The sequence below is a fragment of the Bubalus kerabau genome, chromosome 13, assembly GCF_029407905.1.
Source record: "Bubalus kerabau isolate K-KA32 ecotype Philippines breed swamp buffalo chromosome 13, PCC_UOA_SB_1v2, whole genome shotgun sequence".
In the NCBI taxonomy this organism is placed as follows: domain Eukaryota; kingdom Metazoa; phylum Chordata; class Mammalia; order Artiodactyla; family Bovidae; genus Bubalus; species Bubalus kerabau.
This window is the reverse complement of record NC_073636.1, coordinates 30,441,488-30,463,008: the sequence shown is the minus strand read 5'-3', so window position 1 is coordinate 30,463,008 and position 21,521 is coordinate 30,441,488. Positions and strand designations below refer to the sequence as shown.

The 21,521-nt window shown below is 41.2% G+C and overlaps 1 protein-coding gene across 1 annotated transcript in view; it reads left to right on the top strand.

Annotated features, from left to right (window-relative positions):
- ITGA8 (integrin subunit alpha 8) overlaps positions 1-21,521 on the top strand; it is a 188,952-nt gene that overhangs the window by 146,168 nt on the left and 21,263 nt on the right. The window contains exons 26-27 of the mRNA XM_055543891.1: positions 10,839-10,967; positions 16,362-16,475. Coding sequence (XP_055399866.1) covers positions 10,839-10,967; positions 16,362-16,475 — 243 coding nt within the window. The remainder of the gene's footprint in view (positions 1-10,838; positions 10,968-16,361; positions 16,476-21,521) is intronic.

The following is a 21,521-nucleotide window of genomic DNA, read 5'->3' as shown; positions in this document are numbered from 1 at the left end:
TAACAAGTCATGAGTTCCTCAAATTCTGAATTCATGGAAAACTTGAAATATTATTACTTTCAGGTTCTCAAAGTACTTTTACCTATATTTTACAAGTATGACCCAGAGTCTAAATGACCTTTTATCAATACATAGATTTTAAAACTTGACAGTCAGCATATTTTTTATATGAATAGCTATAAACAATTGAGAGTATTTGAAAATTACTTTCCTTTTAAGATAGTAAATAATTTATTGGTGAAGTCACTATTAATTTACTTGGCAATTTCTTTCTGGGTAATGCAAAGCTAAACAGTCTACTTACTGACTTAAATGTAAATTGGAAATTGCGAATTATTTATTATATTTGTTATCATCAAAAGAATAGGCTGGGTAAATTTTTAAGTCTAATATCAATTTCAGATTCTTGCAACAAAGCTAATTTGACGGGTATTTTTAATTGGAGTACTAATAGTTTTATCTTAAACTACCTAATTTTTTAACTTAGCTCTTTAACTGAGAAGCAGAGAGATGGTAGATCTGTAATAATGAAAAGGGAGGCAGAAATATATTTGTATAGGCAAAATTAAATCACAGTATATCTTGTGGCTTCCCAGATGGCTCAGTGGTAAAGCATCTGCCTGCAATACAGGAGATGCAGGTTCAATCCTTGGGTCTGGAAGATCCCCTGGAGGAGGAAATGGCAATGCAGCCCAGTGTTCTTGCCTGGGAAATCCATGGACAGAGGAGCCCAATGGGCTATAGTCCATAGATTTGAAAAGAGTAGAATATAACTGAACAACTGAGCACACACATACACATTAAATCTTCCCTACTGAGTGGACTAAGGTAAATTTCCTTACTATTTGGTTCTACAATTCCTTTATAAGTAGAGCCATAGGAAGTGAGTGCCTCTTGAAACCTCTGCATCTGCAAGCCTTTTCTGAGAATGCTCCAGTCTCCATTGGATGAGCCACCAAAATGTCCCAACCATGGACCTGTGAGAAGAAGAACTGTCTACTTTTCGAAGTTTCCTCCAGAGGATTTCCAAAGTTCCCCATCATTTTCCTCTCCAGACAGTCAGTTGATTTCCCTTCAGAAAAATCTCTTTCTCTTGTGTTCACATACAATTTTTTAGTCAGCTTCTCCTCCTGTATAATATATAAATATCTCGTTTTTATTCATTTCCCTCCTTCACTGACTCCAACTCTCACATGTTCTAAGGAAATTGGCTTATGAATTAGAAACCATCAGATTTCCTTTGAGACATTTTCTAGGCCACTCACTTTAAGGGATCAGTGCCACCAACTCTGAAACTTTTGAAATTCCCCAGATGTCCTCTGCAGAATCTCCATAAGGCTTACTCTCATTAAATCTATCAGTATTTAATATAATGTACTTAACACAATCATTTATTTTTTTCTATTTTTAAAAATTACTCCTGGAGTAACCTCCCCAGCTTTATTTTTTATTGCAAATACTTAGTTGTATGCATCAAAGCCATATTGTGGATGAAGTAGGTTTTCCTGTGGGCTGGCCCGATTTCCAAAGAGAAAGGTATTTGGAGTGCCAAACTTCTAGCCGAAAATCTTCTGAAATACAACCTGTCTATAAATTGAATATGCATTCCAAATGCCACTGTGCTCACATAAGCCTCTAAGTCTGAATAGGCCTGACGGGATTCAGTTCTAACAGGAGATTTTACTGTCTGGTTATCCCATCAGTGACCTGAATGTCCACAAGGTTTGATGAACAGACACTGACCGTGTTGAAAAGCCACCACCCTATTCATGTTCTCCTAAGACCTGTGACTGTCTCAGGAGACACTGGGCACAAGACCTCACCCACATACACCTCATTTACAGACCATCAACAACTAAGTTAGGGTTGGGGGATATGGAGGATGCAAGCAGAAGTCAGTGAAGTTTTTATTTTTAAGTACTTGCTTTATATTAGGCTTCGTGGGGATTCACTCAGTCTTCTCTGTGACCCTGTTCAGACATCTGAGTACAGGGGTGGATGGATGCCCCGGGGAGATGACGGAGTTCAGGAAAAGCTGGAGTGAGGTGCACAACCCTCGTGGTGCACAGCTCAAGCAAGCGTGAGGTGTGGCCCTGGGGGTGTCACTGCCAGCCCTGCTTTTACTCCTGCCTCCCAATGAAAAGGTTGCAGTCTTTGGTTTTCTGTTCCTCCCATGATGGCCCCACTTTATTTATCGGTCTTCTATAATCCCAGGGGCAGAAGCAGGTTCTGCCTGCTTCGGGCAGAAGCAACCATAAGGGTTCTGCCTCCAGGCTTCACGGTCCAGGGCAGGGACACAGGATTTGAATGTGGTGATTTCCCCATATTCTACCATTTAAAGCATTTTGAAACAAACTGTCTGCAACACTCAGACCAATCCATTAAATCTAATTTGTTCCAGATCCTTCTTGGAATAGAATTTTGGAGTTGAATAAAGTATTTTTAAAATATTCTAAAGGCAGTAAAATAATGATTTCAAACTACCAAATTTCTTATTTCGGTGGACTCTCTCCTGGGGTCAGTAAGGTCCTTCAGATAGGCTACGATCTCTTGATATGACGAAGCTAAGTAAGCAAACATGATTCAGGAACCAAAGTTGCGCAAAGAGACAAGGCCTATTTTTTCTTTTTTTAATTGGCAGGATTTCATCAGTAACAGCCAAATATGAGATTCTGGGAGACAGGGCTACAGATTGTAAGAGTGTAGCCCGAGGAGGGAGACAGACAAGGTGGTCAGATCCAACCTGTGTTAAGATCATGACTGAATCTTCTGGGGCTAAGTTCAAGAGAGGGAAATCCTGAGGTGAAAGTAATCTGACAGGGACTAGACTAGGATGACCGATAGCAAGAGAAAAAGCCAAGGTGTAAAGAACTGTCCTCGGAGCCGTGGAAAGCAGAAAGTTACAACTGAGAAGTGATCTCTTGAACAAGTCTGTTCCCGCAGGAAGTCCAAATTACAACCAGATAGCACAGACATGGAAAGCAGAAACACAGAAACTGTTCATCAGGGATTATAGCCCGGCAAATTGTGTTTTTTTAAATCAGCAGGCCGCAGACAGTGGCTTGGCAAACTTGCATAGTTTTGTCTTATCCTTAAGAGAATTTTCTTCCTTCATCCCTGCCTCCATTTATAGTACTTACTGCTGCTTGCTGATTCAGAATGCAGGATACTTGTTACTTCCTAGGTCAGCAGCTCTCAGACCAAACTCTCTCTCCCTTTCTCCTTCCTCCTCCTTTTTTTCTTTCTTTCCTCCTCCCTCCCTCCTTTCTTTTTTTCTCTGTGTCTCTCTCACTCTCCTGTTCCCTCTGATACAGGAATTTCATCCACCTCTTTGTAGTAGTCTTACTTACAACATTACTATTTTTCAGCCACCAAAGACAATATGCTTTCTGGGGTCTGTTTCTCTTTGCCTTATCTTCTTTTTAAGATGGTTTCCAAATTCTCATCTATATTTCAAAATTTTAAAAATACATGTCCAGCAGCTAAGCTTCAAAATCACCAAGAGAGTGAATTGCTTCTTCAGTTCTGCTTTGCCATTCTGTTCAGGAGGTTAAAAGACAACTGTGGCTTTTATTCTCTCCCAGCAAATCCTGAACGTTTACGTCTTAAAGAAAATGACATGGTGGACCGACCCCCTGGACTCATCTCTGTTTCGATTTAATTACAGACACAGAGTCACATGAGAAAAAGGCAACTGCCTTTTATGGATGAGAAATACCTGAAATCCAAAGACAAATAGGCAGAAAAAATACCATGTGCTGCGTTTATTTGGATTCACAGAGCTTTTATCTAATGTCACCCAACTCTTTTCTTCCAGAGCTGCATTTCCAACTATACTGCATGTTCCAGCCACACAGTATCCCTTTAATCCATCAATTTAAACCTATACCACAGTGAAGAGTTTGTGAAGATTTATGAAAATAGAAAACTCCTGTTGGGGTCAGAATCTGACTAGCAGATGGGGAGAGAACCCTATTTACTAACAATTGTTTCCTTATTGCAGAAAGAAGCAATTTTCATGTTTGTTCGAAAGAAATATGTTAGTGTTTGCCACTAGCTTCCCATAGCACATAGCAAACATCACCCTGAACTTGAAAGTCTGCCTAACCTGGGTGCTAAGAGCCCAGCCTCCCTCGGCCCAAAGGATTTCAGCTTAAGGAAAAACTTGACCTGTGGCTTTGTGATCCATGGTGAAACAGGCTAAAAAGGTTCATCTGGAAAATAGCCTTTAACTGGTGTTTACATTTCTTGGATAACTTCTACATTGTTTGGGGGGCTGCATTTTTGTTTTGTTTTGTCTTTTGAAATAATTTCTGGAATGCTATTTGAGAAAACTGGGTTGCGAGCCATTGGACTTTGATGATGGTACTTGAGAGCAGTGTTCCTCTATTTGTAAAACACGGTCACTAAAAGGAAGAAATACATTTTATCAGCCTCTGTGGTGTGATACATTCATTCATTCTCTATCTCAGAGCAAGTCCTGGGTTTTATGGAGAAACCACTTAGAAATATTTGTGAGTAATGGTACACCAGGGAGCACCACAATAGGACGCGTCCTAGCTTCTGTACACAAGCTGCATCCAGTATAAACACACAGGAAGTTGGAGGGCTTTCTTCTCTTTGGGCTGTTGTTTTACTACAGCTGTTATACGACAGCTGCTGCTGCTGCTACTAACAAGAATAGTAGACTCAAAGTGTCAGTTGCTCGGTTGTGTCCAGCTCTGCGACCCCATGGACTGTAGCCCATCAGGCTCCTCTAGTCCATGGAATTCTCCAGGCAAGGAGAATTCCCACTGAAGTGGGTTGCCATTCCCTTCTCAAGGGTATCTTTCCCGACCCAGGGATCAAACCCAGGTCTCCTGCATTGCAGACAGATTCTTTATTGTCTGAGCCACCAGGGAAGCCCAAAAGTAGGCTATACTTTGAGAATTAAAAAAAAAAAAAAAATTCACTAGTTCTTCCCAGCATCTCTGCTCTATAGTTTGGTTACCTACAGGGTTAACATACCTTCCAGTGACCTATAAAAAGAAGAAATTGCACATGCTAAATCTCAAAAACTACGCACATAGCACACACCACACATACACACACAAACACCTGAGCATATGATGGAAAACACATAAGGGAATTGTAAAGATTTCCACAATTCTGAATTTTCTGTCTAAGCTCAAGTTTTAATCTTACACCATAAAGCAGCGGTCCCCAACCTTTTTGGCAACAGGGTCCGGTTTAGTGGAAAATAATTTTTCCACAGACTAGGGCATGGGCTGATGATTTGGGGATAATTCAAGCATATTACATTTATTGTGGACTTTATTTCTATTATTATTACATCAGTTCCACCTCAGACCATCAGGCATTAGATCCCAGAAGTTGGAGAGCCCTGCAAAGACTTCTCTACCAGATTCTCCATTACTGAGTCTCCCTGAGCTAATGCATCACCCACCTGCCATTGTCCTGAAATATTGCAAAGTCCATATGGCTGACCCTCACGCTCACTCCCATGCATCCCATTAGCCCAGTGCTTTGAACATCCCCTCTAAGTCCTTACCTCTGAAATATTCAGTTCAGCATCCAGGACTCTAATAAATCAGTCTCCTATTTCTCTATTTTTCTCACTTCCTTCCTCCACTAGCCCTTTTCTCCCTTGATACAAAAACTTTCTCTGAGTCAGTTAACCTACCCCACTCTCAAGACTGCCTTTGGCTATACTTTCTTTCCTGCCAAGCCTGGAATCTATGATGAGCTGGTTACAACATCCTTTTACGAGCTCCCTTACGCCACCTCCCTTGTCCTCTGTGCTTTCTGAGTTCCTGGCCTGACCATCTCCCTCCTGCTGGATCCCAGACTCTGGCTTCTCTACCACTTGGCCCGTGGACATGTTACAGATGGATGGTGCCTGGTGCTCACTGAGCAACGACATCTACAGAGTCTCCTCGGCCAGCTGATGGCCACTCCCTCTCATTCTCCTCATCGGCTTCTCCAAACCTTCACGACATTCTCTGTACCTCCTATCCCATCTCTCAAGCATCACTACCATTAGCCAATGACTTAGAGCAAGACAGTCTTCAAATGACCCATTTCCCATCCCCGCCAACTTCTAATCATCTCTCCCTCATCCTTAGCTCCTCTCCAGCACTTCCAGAGGAGAGTCCTTCTCCCAATTCTGAGTTTAACTTTGCTGTCTCAAATATTCCCCCTGTTTCCAATATCTGCAACCTCTTCCTCTCTACTCATTCCTTCCTCAGAGCAAGTTAAAGTTACTTAAATTTCCTCTGTCTTCAAAACAAACTAGAAGCAAATAACTTGCCTCTGTATCCTCTTCCAAGAATGGATTGTTTTTCCCTCCATTTGTTAGCCAAGCTGTATTGCTATCCCTACTTCCTTATTTCTCTTTTACTCTTATTATAATCTTCTTGGTTTTCATATTGAGAGATACTAAATGCCCATCAAAGGAATGTATCAGGCAAGATGCAAAAACATAAAGAAGAAAATATTTGATTTCTAGTAATGTTGTTGCCCATTTACTGTTCTATATTCTATTTATCTGTTAGTTTATGTTTTTGTTTCACCCATAAACATTTTGTTGTATGTTGCCAATAATTAAGGACACTCTTTAGAAATCCATAATACCATTGTCATACCTAAAAAGTAATTAGCAAAACTTCTTTAATATCATTAAAACTCCACCACTGGTGGTAACAATTAGATGGCTATTCTAAATAGTCCTATTTTTGATACACAATGTAAGTAAACATTCATTTTTTAAAATCTTATGTGCGATTTTGTAATCTGCCTTTTCCTCTAAGATCATGTATCTTTCTAAATTACTGTGTAGCTCTCCCTCATTTTAAAAAGCTGTCAATAATCTTTTCTATAATGGTCATAACTTTTTTCACCGGTATCCTCTGCTAAGTCGCTTCAGTCGTGTCCAACTCTGTACGACCCCATAGACGACCGCCCACCAGGCTCCCCCGTCCCTAGGATTCTCCAGGCATGAACACTGGAGTGGGTTGCCATTTCCTTCTCCAATGTGTGAAAGTGAAAAGTGAAAGGGAAGTCGCTCAGTCATGTCCGACTCTTAGGGACCCCATGGACTGCAGCCTACCAGGCTCCTCCGTCCATGGGATTCTCCAGGCAAGAGTACTGGAGTGGGGTGCCATTGCCTTCTCCGCCAGTATCCTCTATATGCCCATAAAGTTTTGTTACTATCTTTTGTCTCCTTACAAGCAGCTACTAAGAATATTCATGTTTTATTTTGTTTTGTTGCTTTCATATTTGGTGGGGGATGAAGATGTATCTCATCTTCACCATTAGGCATTAGTTCATATGAGAAGAAGACTGAGATTTAATTTCATACTTCTTGAAATAATTATCCACTTCTCTAAATCCATTCATTCTTTAGTTTTGTGGTTCAGTTTCCATCTCTCCCAATCTTTTGCTCAGGAGAGGGCCTCCATAAATTGTTGTTGTTATTGTTCTTTACTTAATTGACATGTAACATTTTATTGGATTCAGATGTACAATGTATTCAATATCTATATATATTGCAAAATGATCACAATGTCTAGTTGACATCCATCACTTTACATCGTTACAAGTTTCTTTTTCCTTGGAATGAGAACTTTTAGATCCACTCTCTTAGCAAGTTTCAAATATACAATACAGTATTATTACCTATAGTCACCATCTATAAATCCAAGAACTTACTTATTTTATAACTGAAATTTGTACCCGCCAGTGTGCAGCCACCAATCTATTCTCTGTATGCTGCTGCTGCTGCTGCTCCTGCTAGGTCGCTTCAGTCATGTCCGACTCTGTGCGACCCCATAGACGGCAGCCCACAGACTCCTCAGTCCCTGGGATTCTCCAGGCAAGAACACTGGAGTGGGTTGCCATTTCCTTCTCCAATTCTCTGTATAGATATGTTTGTTTCATAGATTTTGGAGGGGGGGAGGGGTTGTTTGTTAGTTTAAGATTTCACATGTATGTAAGATCATAAGGTCTTTCTCTGATTTATTTCAGTTAGCATAATGCCCTCAAGGTCCATCCATTTTGTCACAAATCGCCGAGTTCCCTCCTTTTTTATGAGCGAATAATACTGCATTGTATATCATTGTATATGTATACCACACTCTCTTTGTCCATTCATCTGTGGACACAGAGCTTACTTCCAGGTTTGGCTATTGGATATAATGCTGCGGTGAACGTGAATGCAGATAGCTTTTCTAGTTAGCATTTTTGTTTTCTTCAGGTATATCTATCCAGAAATGGAGTTGCTGGATCATATTCCATAATTTCTTAGGTGACAGATTCAATGAATCCTTTTAGTCCTAACCTTTCTTTATTCTTCTGCAGGATTTACATTCTTAGTCACATATTTTTTATTTATTTTTCTGTTCTGCTACACTCTTTCGGTCAAGCAAGTCCCTGAGACCAACTGAGAATTAAGGGGGGTGATTAGAGTCCACCTCTCCTTGGGAGGAATAGCAAAGAAGGAATCATCATCACTTATTTTTGCAACTTTCTTTTACTTAGGTTTCTATAGAATCACACTTCTCGTGGGTTGTCTCCTACATCTGATATCCGCCCCTCTGACTTTTCCCTGCCAGTTTCCTTCCTTTCTGGTTTTTTGTTGTTGTTTGGTTGGTTGGTCGGTTTGGAGTTTTGGTTTCTTTTTTTATGTTTGCTGAGATATATTATTCTATGCTTTTCATTTGACATTTTCCTCATGGGGCAACTCAGACCAGTTGGCAGGCAATGACTGTGCAGCTTGACAGGTGCTGATGGAGAAGAGAGCCATCACCTGGAACATCAAACAGCCTCGGAGAATCAGCCTGCTGCAGGGCAGGAGTGGGACATGGTTCTACTTGCTGGGGAGCAGGATGCTCTGGGCTCTTGGTGAAAAAGGACACTGGAGCACAGGTGGAGGTCAGCACACACGTGGCTGAGCAGTCTTACTAAGAAGCCTGGACTCTATCTTTCTGTTTATCCAGGAGATTTTTCTAGGTTCTTAGGATGTACTGAGCACTATCATTTCAGCTGCAGTGTAGGAATATCTTGTTTTCTTCCCACAGAGATGAGCATACTAGGATTGATTCTGTGACTACTAAAAGTGACCAGGTAGAAAATGATGTGCTGGTGGGGAGGGAGGGGTAGCAGGAAGCCAAAAATTCAGGCTTTATACTCAGTCAGTCTAAAATAAAATATTTTAATGGGATAGTATTTGTGATCTATTGGGATTCTCAAAATGTTTATTTGGTGAGCAGATATGACTGGCGTGGAGCCTGAGATAACATCGTAAGTTCTAGAAGACTTGCCAAACAAACTCAGGGCTGAAAACAAGCTCCATTACAACACAGTGTACACACGGGGTGCTAGGGAAGAGTCATTTTCATTAGAATATGGTTCATCAGAGGGGGAAGAAGGGTAGGAAGAACTGGGAGATTGGGGTTGACATATAGACACTATTGATCGTGCACATGCTCAGTTGCTAAGCCCTGTCCAACTCTTTGTGACCCAATGGACTGTATCTCAGATAGGCTCCTCTGTCTATGGAATTTCCACTGGAGTGGTTTTCCATTTCCTTCTCCAGGGGATCTTCCCCACCCAGGGATCGAACCTGGATCTCCTGCTTGGTAGGTGGATTCTTTACCACTGAGCCACCTGGGAAGGCCATACGCTATTGATAGTATATGAGAAGGGAATGGCAACCCACTCCAGCATTCTTGCCTGGAGAACCCCATGGACAGAAGAGCCTGCGGGGCTTCAGCCATGGGGTTGCACAGAGTTGGACATGACTGAGCAACTAACACATAAAATAGATAACTAATGAGAACCTACTGTATAGCATAGGGAACTCTACTCAGTGGTCTGTGGTGACCTAAATGGGAATGAAATCTTAAAAAGGGTTGTGTGTGTGTGTATATATATACACACATACATACATACATACATACATATAGTTGATTCACTTTGCTGTGCAGTAGAAACTAACACAACATTGTAAAGCAACTATACTCCAAGAAAAATTAATTTCAAAAAAACAAAATATGGTTCTCTCCTGAGGGAGCACTTCTTACAGTTACAGCGTGTGGGGCTCAGACATGCCCAAGTCGGTCCTTGACCACATCCGGCTGTTTTCCCACCATCAGCACCTCTCTTTTCTTCCACCTCAGAATCCATCTCACCATACAGAATGCTCCTCAGTTCCCTGACAGCAAGAGGAAAGTAACGAGAAACTGATGGCGCACACTCAGAAAGTCACTTCCACATTCTGTCTGTCCTTACAGGGAAATAAGTCCCACTTAAATTTTTACCCTTGCAAGATAAACATCCCAGCAGTGCATTCCCCAGGCTTTAGGAATTCCTATTACTGGACAATGTTGAGGCTTGTTTCTCTCCAGTGTAGTTCACCTTCTGTTTATTTTGTTTTGGCTGTCATGTGGCATGTGGGATCTTAGATCTCTGACCAGGGATCGAACCTTAGCCCCCTGCAGTGGAAGCACAGAATCTTAACCACTGAACCGCCAGGGAAAGATAGAGAAGTTGCTAAGTCATGTCTGACTCTTCGTGGCCCCATGGACTGTAGCCTGCCAGGCCCCTCTGTCCATGGGATTCTCCAGGCAAGATTACTGGAGTGACTTGCCATTTCCTGGAATGCCAGGGAAGCCCAATGTAGTTCATCTTGCTGATGGGGATGCTGCTGATTAATGAGAATGTGTCTGAATTCTTAGGTGAATCATAGTCAATAAAAGAAATCGCCTGGTGCTCAAGGCTAATGAAAAAGGTAACAAGTGTTCTTGTACCTGGTGTAATGTCTCTGCCTCTCTATGCAGCCGGCTGCCCCCCGGGAGGACACCCCTGAGCTGAGTGCATTTTTGCGAAACTCCACCATCCCTCATCTGGTCAGGAGGAGAGACGTGCCTCAATTGGAGCCTCACAGACAGAGCCCCGCAAAGATCCTGGTGAGTTGTCTCAGAGCGTGGAGATCTGAGAGGGGAGGTTGGACCGGACGGAATTCCCAAAGGCTGCTGCTGCTGTTGCTGCTAAGTCGCTTCAGTCGTGTCCGACTCTGTGCGACCCCATAGATGGCAGCCCACCAGGCTCCTCCATTCCTGGGACTCTCCAGGCAAGAACACTGGAGTGGGTTGCCATTCCCAAAGGCAGGAGGTTTCGATTTTCAACTTTAAGTACCATTTTTCAGTCACCTCCCAAACTCATATATGACCAACTTTTTGGCAGTATGTATTTCAGACGTAAAAGAGACTTTTTTTTTTTTTTTTGCAATATAACTTTTTCACTCTTCTGAATCTGCCCTGGAGGCTACATGGGAGGAGTAATAATGGAATCATAAAACATGACCTTTCGTACATTTCAAGAAGACAAAGATTCAGTCGTCAGCCGGTCCCCAGATACTGAGCTGGTGAGAGCTGCAGTGAGCCTGGAGAAACACTGCCCACGCAGTGGGTCTTGAGGTGTCTCACCCCATCCCTGGATCTCACAGTCCTCTGCTCCACTAGAGGAGTCAAGAATGGTGTTTGCAGATGTTCTGGGCCCAAAGCATTGAGGTCTTCAGTGGAGCTAGCCTGAGCTTAGTCAGCCCTTTGTAAACCTGTGGATGGCATTCATGACACAGCACTTTCTTAAAAAAAAAAAAAAAATATTGATTTTTGGCTGCACTGAGTCTTTGTTGCTGCTTGGGCTTTCTCTAGTTGCCGCAAGCAGGGGCCACTCATGGTTGTGGTACATGAGCTTCTCTTAGCTGTAATTTCTCTTGTTGCAGCACATGGGCCTAGGTGCTTTGCAGTGTATGGAATCTTCCTGGACCAAGGATCAAACCAGTATCCCCTGCACTGGCAGGCAGATTCTTATCCACTGTACTACCAGGGAATTCCGTGCTCAGCATTTTCAATTCAGTTGTCCCACTCATCCTACGGTGAATATTAATGCCACTAGCTGTATGCTTGCGTGCGTGCATGCTTCAGTTGTGTCCGACTCTTTTTGACCCCGTGGACTGTAGCCCACCAAGCTGCTCTGTCTATGGGATTCTCCAGGCAAGAATGCTGAAATGGATTGCTGTGCCCTCCTCCAGGGGGTCTTCCCGACGCAGGGACTGAACCCGTGTTTCTTATGTCTCCTGCATTGGCAGGCGAGTTCTTTACGCCTAGCGCCACCTGGGAAGCCCAGCTGTACGCTTTAAAAGGGTTAAAATATTGTTTTGTTTTGTTTGATACATGTGTTTTAAAATTTTTATTTTTAATTTTTAAACATTTTTTGGCTATGCCATACAGCATGTGGGATCTTAGTTCACAAATGAGAGATTGAACCCACGCCCCCTGCAGTAGAAGTAGAATCTTAACCACTGGACCATCAGGGATCTAAATGTATGTGCTTTTTAAAAATATATGCCAGGCCTGACAGATAATGAGGGCGCTGCCCCAAGAATCTTTGATCACTGCAACAAATGATGATAAAACTGCATAATCTAACACTTCAGAAGTTGAGACACATAAGGATGGGTAGGGCAGAAAGTAACCAAATATATAGAAAAAGAAAGTATAAAACAGAATTTTTCAAGTCAGGGTAACAGTCTGAACACTTGTATTTGCCTAATTTTCTCCCCCAGATCCCACTGAAATGACAATAAACATTTAATTAGTTAAAATGTATGTCTTGGACATACTCTGATATTCATCCTTTTTATCCCAACCACATAAAAGGTTTCAAACATGAAACCTTTTTGTTTCATGTCCATTGACACAAAAGTGCAAGGAGTGAGTCTGATGTAATCTGTTAAATAAAGAGAGGAACCTTTATTATAAAAGAAGCACCTGCAATTACATGGCAAAAAACTATAGCAGTTGGCAGATATGACTCAACTTTCTGTAAATTTTTATGTCAGTGTAATGTTTTTCAAAATATAAGAGTAGGGAATCTATATGCTATTCAGTGTAGGATAAAATAATGGAATTAATATGGTATGATTATTTTCAAAAAGCTTCCAGGAAGAATGAAAGAACAGAAAACAGTGATTTAAGTTATGAGGGTGTAATGTAAGCATGGTGACTACAATTAACAATACCACATTGCATATTTGAAAGTGAAGAGTATAGCTCTTATAAGCTCTCATCACAAGAAAAAAAAAATGTGTAACTCTGCATGGTGGTGGATGTTAACTAGACTAGCTGTGGTGCTCATTTCACGATATATACAAATATCAAATCAATACATTGTATCCCTGAAAGTAATAATGGTATATATCAATTGTGTTAGTTGCTCAGTCATGTCCCATTCTTTGTGACCCCATGGACTGTAGCCCACCAGGTTCCTCTGTCCATGGAATTCTCCAGGCAAGAATACTAGAGTGGGTAGCCATTCCTTTCTCCAAGGTATCTTCCTAACCCAGGGATCAAGCCCAGGTCTTCTGCATTGCAGGCAGATTCTTTACTCTCTGAGCCACCAGGGAAGCCCAATTATATATACTAATTATAACTCAATTTAAAATTTAATAAATAATTCATCTTTAAAGAAAGAAAACAAGGATTGACAGCTATAGAATTCTCATATTCAGTAGCAATAAGAAAGCCCTCTGGCAAAGCAATGTCCCAAACTATGAGGATCAGCAATTTAGAAAATTGAGATTTGAATACATTTTACATTTTCCACTTTAGCATATTTCTCACGAGTACACCAAGGCAACAGAGATCAAAAACTAAAATTCTTTTGAAAATTATATGCATTTCTGTTGGGTCAGATTTTGACCAATCTCAGTAAAAAGACTTTACCCAATCTCAGTAAAGTCAAAATCTGTAGGGTCAGATTTTTCCCTCCTATTTTTTCTCATTAAAGATTTTTATTTCAAGATGATTTTTAACGTCTGAACATCATAGAAAATTATTACTTACAGATGAGAGCAAGGTGATCTTTGATTTCCGTATCTGAAACTCATGTTTTATTCCCTTTCTCTCTTATTGGTTCAACAATTGCAAATCATCCACCTCCCCATGTCCTCGAGTCAAAGCAGTTCTGGATAGGGAGTGATTATGCGAAGTTTATTCTGAAATAAAAAGCTAAATAAGACCTCCTACAGTTTTTGTTTAGTTAAAAACAACTTACTGAATCCCATTTCTGATTAGGAATTTGAAAGTGCAGAATGCCAGCATCCTGTGTTGGGATCATAATTTCTAATTTGCATAGGAAAAATTTTGTATCTGTTAACACGGAGGTATAATTTCTCCTCCGCCTGAGAACATCCTAGCCTTCCTCATCTTGGCCCCCGCTGGTTTTGTGTAATAGTTATCATCCCATCTCCCTAAGCTCTCTTCTCTCTTTTGTTACTCAGCTTACAGAAACCTTATCTTTCTAACCCTCCTCGGTGTGTGATACTCTTGATCACTTCTTGAAATCATCACATCCCTTGCCATCCCCAAAACATTCTCTCCTGGTTCTCTTCCTACATTTCAGACTGCCCCTTCTTAGCCTTTTGCACAGACTTTTCTTCCCATTCCCAAATGTTCCTTTACCTCAGGATTCTATCCTCAGCCCCTCCTCTTCTCTCCCATTGAGTCTTCTCTTTCAGAGAAATTTTTGCCTGACCCTAACTCCAGTCATGCCTAAGTGCCTCCTGCTATCTCAGCCCCCAGCCTGCCTATACTCTAGACCAGGGGTCCCTAACTCCAGGATCTAATGCCTGATGATCTGAGGTGGAGCTGGTGTAATAATAATAGAAATAAAGTGCACAATAAATCCAATGTGCTTGAATCATCCAGAAACTGTCACGCCACACACACACACACACACACACACACACACACACACACACACCCCCCCCTCATCCATGGAAAAGTTGTCTTCCATGAAACCAGTCCCAGGTGCCAAAAAGGTTGGGGACTGCTGCTCTAAAATGTGTCATCTTTCTGGATGTCTGATCAACACACCAGACCCAACATGTGCACAACTCTCTGTTTCCATGAACCGCCCCCCACCCTCCACCATTAGAATTCCCAGTCCCAATAAAGCCAGTACCTATCCACTCTATCACCAAACCCAAAGAGCTCTCCCATTTCTCTCTCTCCCTTGTCCCAGTCTTAAGTTGGCTGCTGCTGCTGCTACTGCTAAGTCACTTCAGTCGTGTCCAACCCTGTGCGACCCCATAGATGGCAGCCCACCAGGCTCCCCCGTCCCTGGGATTCTCCAGGCAAGAACACTGGAGTGGGTTGCCATTTCCTTCTCCAATGCATGAAAGTGAAAAGTGAAAGTGAAGTTGCTCAGTCGTGTCTGACTCTTAGCGACCCCATGGACTGCAGCCTACCAGGCTCCTCCGTCCATGCAATTCTCCAGGCAAGAGTACTGGAGTGGGGTGCCATTGCCTTCTTCGTAAGTTGGCTACCATGGATCTATTCTACTTCCTAAACTTCCCTAAAATTCATCTTCTTCTCTCCATTCCCATTGTATCAGGGTCCCATCATCTTTTATTTGGCCTTTATCAACCTCCCTGCATCCCACCCTCCTCTTTCTATTCTTTCTCACCTACCACATCTCTCCTGAAATACACACATGATCAGACCCCTTGCTTAAAATGCTTCACAGGCTTCCTCAGGACCTTCTGAATCAAATGGAAACTTCTTAGCACAAACAGGACGATTCTCTACCACCATTCTTTACCTCCTTGCCATCTGCCCACCACACTCCCAAACACCCTTCTCTCCACTGTTCTGAACATGCACACAACTTATACAGAAGAACCAATTCCCCATTCACTTTCATGTACAGCAGAAACTAACACAACATTGTAAGTCAACTATACTCCAATAAAAAGTATTAAAAATAAATACCAGCTTAATGGCTGGAACTTACAGAAGATTCTGCTTTATAACTAGAAAGTAATTTAGCCAGAAGAATGTTATGGAACAAATACTTGTCAATGGGTTAATATCACTGGGTCTCTGAGATAATACAGACTCATGGGCCTTCCTCTGAAGCTGTTTCAGGATTTGCTTAGTTCAGGGTCAGGTGCTGTGACTGTCTTTAAATAATATCTTCCTGAGTTCTGAGAAAATGAAATGGAGCAGTTCAATTGCTGTTGTGGAGAGATTGTTTTGAAGTCCTTAAACGGAGCTTAAATTTCACATTGTATTTTATGATCTGTTTTAGCTCTACAGTACCACCAATGTGGATGCGTCTTTCCTACCAAACCGTGTTTTTTCTTGATCGTTTCAGTGCATTTGTTCTTTATTTAAAGTTTATGGAGTAAGCAACGACTTCTGAGGAAACAGAATGTAAATAAACGGAGTCTAGTGTTGATTCTCTACCGAGATTTAAAGATACCACTTCATCACTGCTGCTGTTGTTTTTTGCAGAATTGCACAAACATTGAGTGCTTACAAATCTCCTGTGTGGTGGGACGACTAGGAGGAGGAGAAAGCGGCGTCCTGAAAGTCAGGTCACGGCTGTGGGCCAAGACATTTCTCCAGGTAAGAAGACCCTGGAGCACTGACGTGCCACTCACAGGAAACCTCTTCTCAAAAGCTCAGAGGGAAGCATTTTTTAAAAGGATTTTTAAATGTTTTAACCTTTAAAATGTTTTAATTTTCAGTTTTTTTCCATTAAATTTTTTAATTTTTAGATTTTTAATTTTTTACAAAAATTTACTTCTTTAATGTTTAAAAAATTTAAAAGCAATTTCTGTGGAGGAATTGAGCCAAGGACAGCTGGTCATCTTTCCCACTACATGAAGTTGATATTTTTCCAGATTTATTGAGATCTTATTGACATGTAAACTATGTAAACTTAAGGTATACAACATGATGATTTGATCCTGTATACTGTGAAATGTTTATCACAGTAAGGTTAGCTAGTACCTCTGTCCCCTCCCATAATGACCTTGTGTGTGTGTATGTTGAGAACTTTTATGATCTAATCTCTCAACAGCTTTGGTCTATACTACAGAGTTGTTGACTAGAATTTCTATGTTGCGCATTAGATCTCCAGGACTAATCCATGCACTAATTGCAAGTTTGTACCTTAAACATCATCTCTCCATTTCCCCGACCCACAGACCCTGATAACCATTGTTCTCTATTTCTACAAGTTTGCCTTTTTTTTTTTTAAGATTCCACACGTAAGTGGGATCATACCCTATTTTTTTTTGTCTGACTTATCTCACTTAGCATTATGTTCTCAGGGTCCATCCTTGGTGTTGCAAAGGCAAGATTTCTTTCTTTTTTATGACTAAAGGATACTCCATTGTGTGTGTGTGCGTGTGTGGTATGTTGGGTGAAGATAGTTTACATATCCTGAGTCCCTGAGTCCTTCAGATAATGACTTAGATTTAAACAGATCTATTTAACTCACCCCTGTCTAATAGTTCCCTGGTAGATAGTAGTTAATGAAATGATGGTGAGTACAGTTACATAATTCAAGCCATATGCCCAGAAAAATTAAAATATAGTCAACTTAGAAGGGGAAAGAGATACTGTCCTAAGTCTTCCTTGTCTGGTGATACCACATCCTGGGCTCAGCTAGACGAGCTTCTCAGTAAAGTGTCAGGTACATTGATTTGTAGACTCCTCACTGCTTTGGCTTGTCTGGACTATAGCATCCCACACTTCTAGAGATGACTAATTGATTATGTGAATTTTAAAGGTTTAAAATCTCTTTTATACTAAGCAGATTAATTTTTTCCATGTGGAAGGAGCTATTTATTTAAATGATACTGTGTTGTGACCTTATTGTTTGGGGAGGATCTGGGGCAGGGGGAGGAGCTAAATTAAAAACCCTACCAAATCTATGCAATCTTGCCCCTGTTTTAACTACTCAAAAATTCATTTGGCTCATTGTGCCATAGAAAAATCCAATGGTAAATCCTTTTGAATCTAGTTAAAAATATAAAATTTTGTAGGTCTGGATTCTTATGTTTTCTATGATTCAAAATGTTTCTATAGTCTTACAAATCTTACATAATTTTGTTTCTATAATAAACAGGAGGAAAATTAAAGGTATTTTTTAAAATGTTTTTATGAAACCTTTTTTTTTTAAAAAAAAAAAAAGACCTAAGGCAGGATTATTCAAACTCAAACTCAGCACTGTTAATATTCTGATTCAGATAATTCTTTGTTGTCAGGAGTGGTCCTGGGCAATGCAGGATGTTTATCAGCATCCCAGGCCCCTGCCCTCTGTTGCTAAGTCACTTCAGGGGTGTCCGACTCTGTGTGACCCCATAGACGGCAGCCCACCAGGCTTCCCCATCCCTGGGTTCTACATGCCAGTAAAAGCCTTCAGCCCAGTTGTGACAACAAAAAATGACTCCAGACATTGCCAATGTCCCCTGGGGGCAAAATCATCTCCAGCTTTGAACAAGTGACCTAAAGAAAAGACCAGTGCACAGTGTCTTTCTGCTGTTGTTGTTAAACCATTATTTATTCATTTACTCAACAAATATTTATGAAGTGCCAACTGCCAACTATGTGCCAAGCACTGCTTCAGTTACCACTTGGATGTGAACAATTTGCTTATTGCCATTCTGCTTTTTTGGCCATTACTTTTTATCTAAGAGTTGGGAAACATGGGTGTTACTGAATTCCCAAGCCCACACAATGTGAATGATAACCATCTATCCCTAGGATTACTTTGGGCATCACATCCTACTGCAATGAAGAAGTATAACTCTTTAATAAAGCAGGACTAAAATCATTATGACCCTATGGTCAAGGGGGGAATGACTATCTTAGATGACATCCATCAGTTCTGGGCATGACATGCTATTCCAGTAGAAGACCTATGGAGTGAAAATTGCCTCTCTAAGGAAGACAAATACCATATATCCCTTACATGTGGAATCTAAAATATGACACAAATGAACTTATCTATGAAACAGAAACAGACTCCCAGAAATAGAGAACATCCTGGTGGTTGCCAGTGGGGAGTAGGAGGTGGGGAGGGATAGACTGGGAGTTTGGGGTTAACAGATGCAAACTAGTATATATAGGATGGATAAACATCAAGATCCTACCGTGTAGCACAGGGAACTATATTCAATATCCTGTGATAAACCATAATAAAAGTATGAAAAAAGAATATATATATAACTGAATCACTTTGCTGTACAGCAGAAATTAACACAAAATTGTAAGTCAACTATACTTCAATAAAATAAATCTTTGAAAAAAATTTAGGGCTTCCCTGATGGTTCAGTGGTTATGAATGCACCTGCCCATACAGTGGACATGGGTTTGATCCCTGGTCCAGGAAGATCCCACATGCTGTAGGGCCACTAAGCCTATGCACCACAACTACTGAACCCCGAATGCCCCAGAGTCTGTGCTGTACAACAAGGGCAGCCACTGAAGCCACTGCAATGAGAAGCTTATAAATAAAGAGGAGCCCTTGCTCCCCACAACTGGAGAAAGCCCACATACAGCAAAGAAGAACCAGCGCAGCCAAAAATAAATAATAAAAAAGTTGTATACAAAGTACTTCCACAATATATAGAAGTTAAAAAAGAAAGGAAAATTACATCTTTATCTACCTGTTGAAGACCCAGTGGATGTGGAAGAAATCAATACAAACTGAGGGATTTTCTAAACAATAACTATTTAGCACAAGTAGAGTCAGACCAGAACAACCTTCAGGGACATTCTGAGGTTTTGCCAGATCAAAGTTAACACTTCCAAAGATCCTGGAGAGCCTGACACAAGTCGCTTCATGTCTACTCACAGCTGGAGCCCAGACTTCTGTACTTCCACAGTTTCTGCTTGTTCCAGTCTCAGAGGCTGATGGCCAGAGAGGAGAGCATTACTGCAAACTGCCCCCAACTTGCTGGTCAAAGAACATACTAGATCCTGGAAGTCTAACAGTTTTATCCCACCACCCAGAAGGAGGCAAACATTTTCTGCCCTCCTAACCCAGGGGAGAAAGCTGACAATTCTCAGCTGATACGATTTGCTGCATTATTTTTGGTTTTGCCCACTGGTAAACATGCACGTGCTTAGTCGCTCAGTCATGTCCAACTCTTTGTGACCCCATGGACTGTAGACACCAGGCTCCTCTGTCCATGGGGATTCTTCAGGCAAAAATACTGGAGTGGGTTGCCATTCCCTTCTTCAGGAGATCTTCCCAACCCAGGGATTGAACCCAGGTCTCCTGCATTACAGACAGATTCTTTACCGACTGAGCCACCAGGGAAGCCCAAGAATAAACATGCATACTGGTCAGAAAAATATTTTCTTCAATTCTAAATGATGCCCTGTGCTGTGACTGTTACTTGAAAGAGCGACCTCTTTAAGAGCTTAAAGTTTGACCAATAATTATTTAGGTTTTGTTGTCCCACACAGCTTTGTTTCTGAGAGATGTTGAGTATTTAAACAAAGGCTTTATAAAATGGAGGTGTGGTTAAAAATAATTCTTGAGAAGGAATTAAGCATCAGGGAAGGTGGGAGTGGGGGAAATTCTTGATGGTCCTGGCCACCCTCACTCTCCATTCAACTCAACTCAAAAGCCTCACTCCCCATTCTCTTTGTTCCCAACTCTGTATTTTTTACTAGGACCATGGCCATAAGCCAATCATTGTGCACTAGTACATAACTGAGGCGGCTGGTGGGCTGCAAACCACAGTTGAAATGATGTGGCAGGGAATTCCCTGATGGCCCAGTGGCTAAGACTCCTCACTCCTAACACAGGAGGCCTGGATTCGATCCCTGGTCGAGGAATTAGGTCACACATGATGCAGCTAAGAGTTCTCATGCCTAAGCAAAAAAAAAAAAAAGATCCCACATGCCACAACTAAGACCCAGTGCAGCCAAATAAATATATAGATAAAAATAAATATAAAAAATTAATGGCATGGCAATGACAGAAGGATAGGGCATTCTGTAAGGTTTAGTAGCTTACCTGGCGCAGGTTAAAAGTTCAACATATCGTCAATGGATATTAACCAGCTGCTTTTTCAATCCTAACTTGACTACAGTATGGCAACGACGGCTCTTACAGGAGTAGATTGCCACAAAAAAAGAAGAGACGAGTTTTTAACGTAAGAATAACATCATTGTTATGTAAAGAACATGGCTGAAAGCATTCAACTTTGAACATGAAATCAATAAAAGGACTCTGCTCATGATTGTTTTTCATAAATTAAATACTTACCTGTGCCAGGTTTTTGACTTGCAGACAGAGGACTCCTGTACCTTCGGTGCCAATCCTGCCAATCACAGCATATTAACTCATGTTTCACATTTCCCAAGGGCTCCAGAGCATCTTGGAAAAATGAGAAAAAATTTTTTCTACTAAAACTGGAAGAAATGCTGCATTTGGAGAATATTTAAAATAAAGAACAATGAATTGCATTGTTTACAGGCTGTTGCCTACCACTAAGTCTGTTCAGGTCCCAGATGGTGCCCTTTTGCATCAGTGAATTAGGTAGCAGAGGTGAAAGCATGTCCACAGCCCCTTGTCATGAACAACAGCCTTCATCTTATGTTACAGCCTTCTCTTACAACTTCCTGAACTTCCTAATCTCATCAATA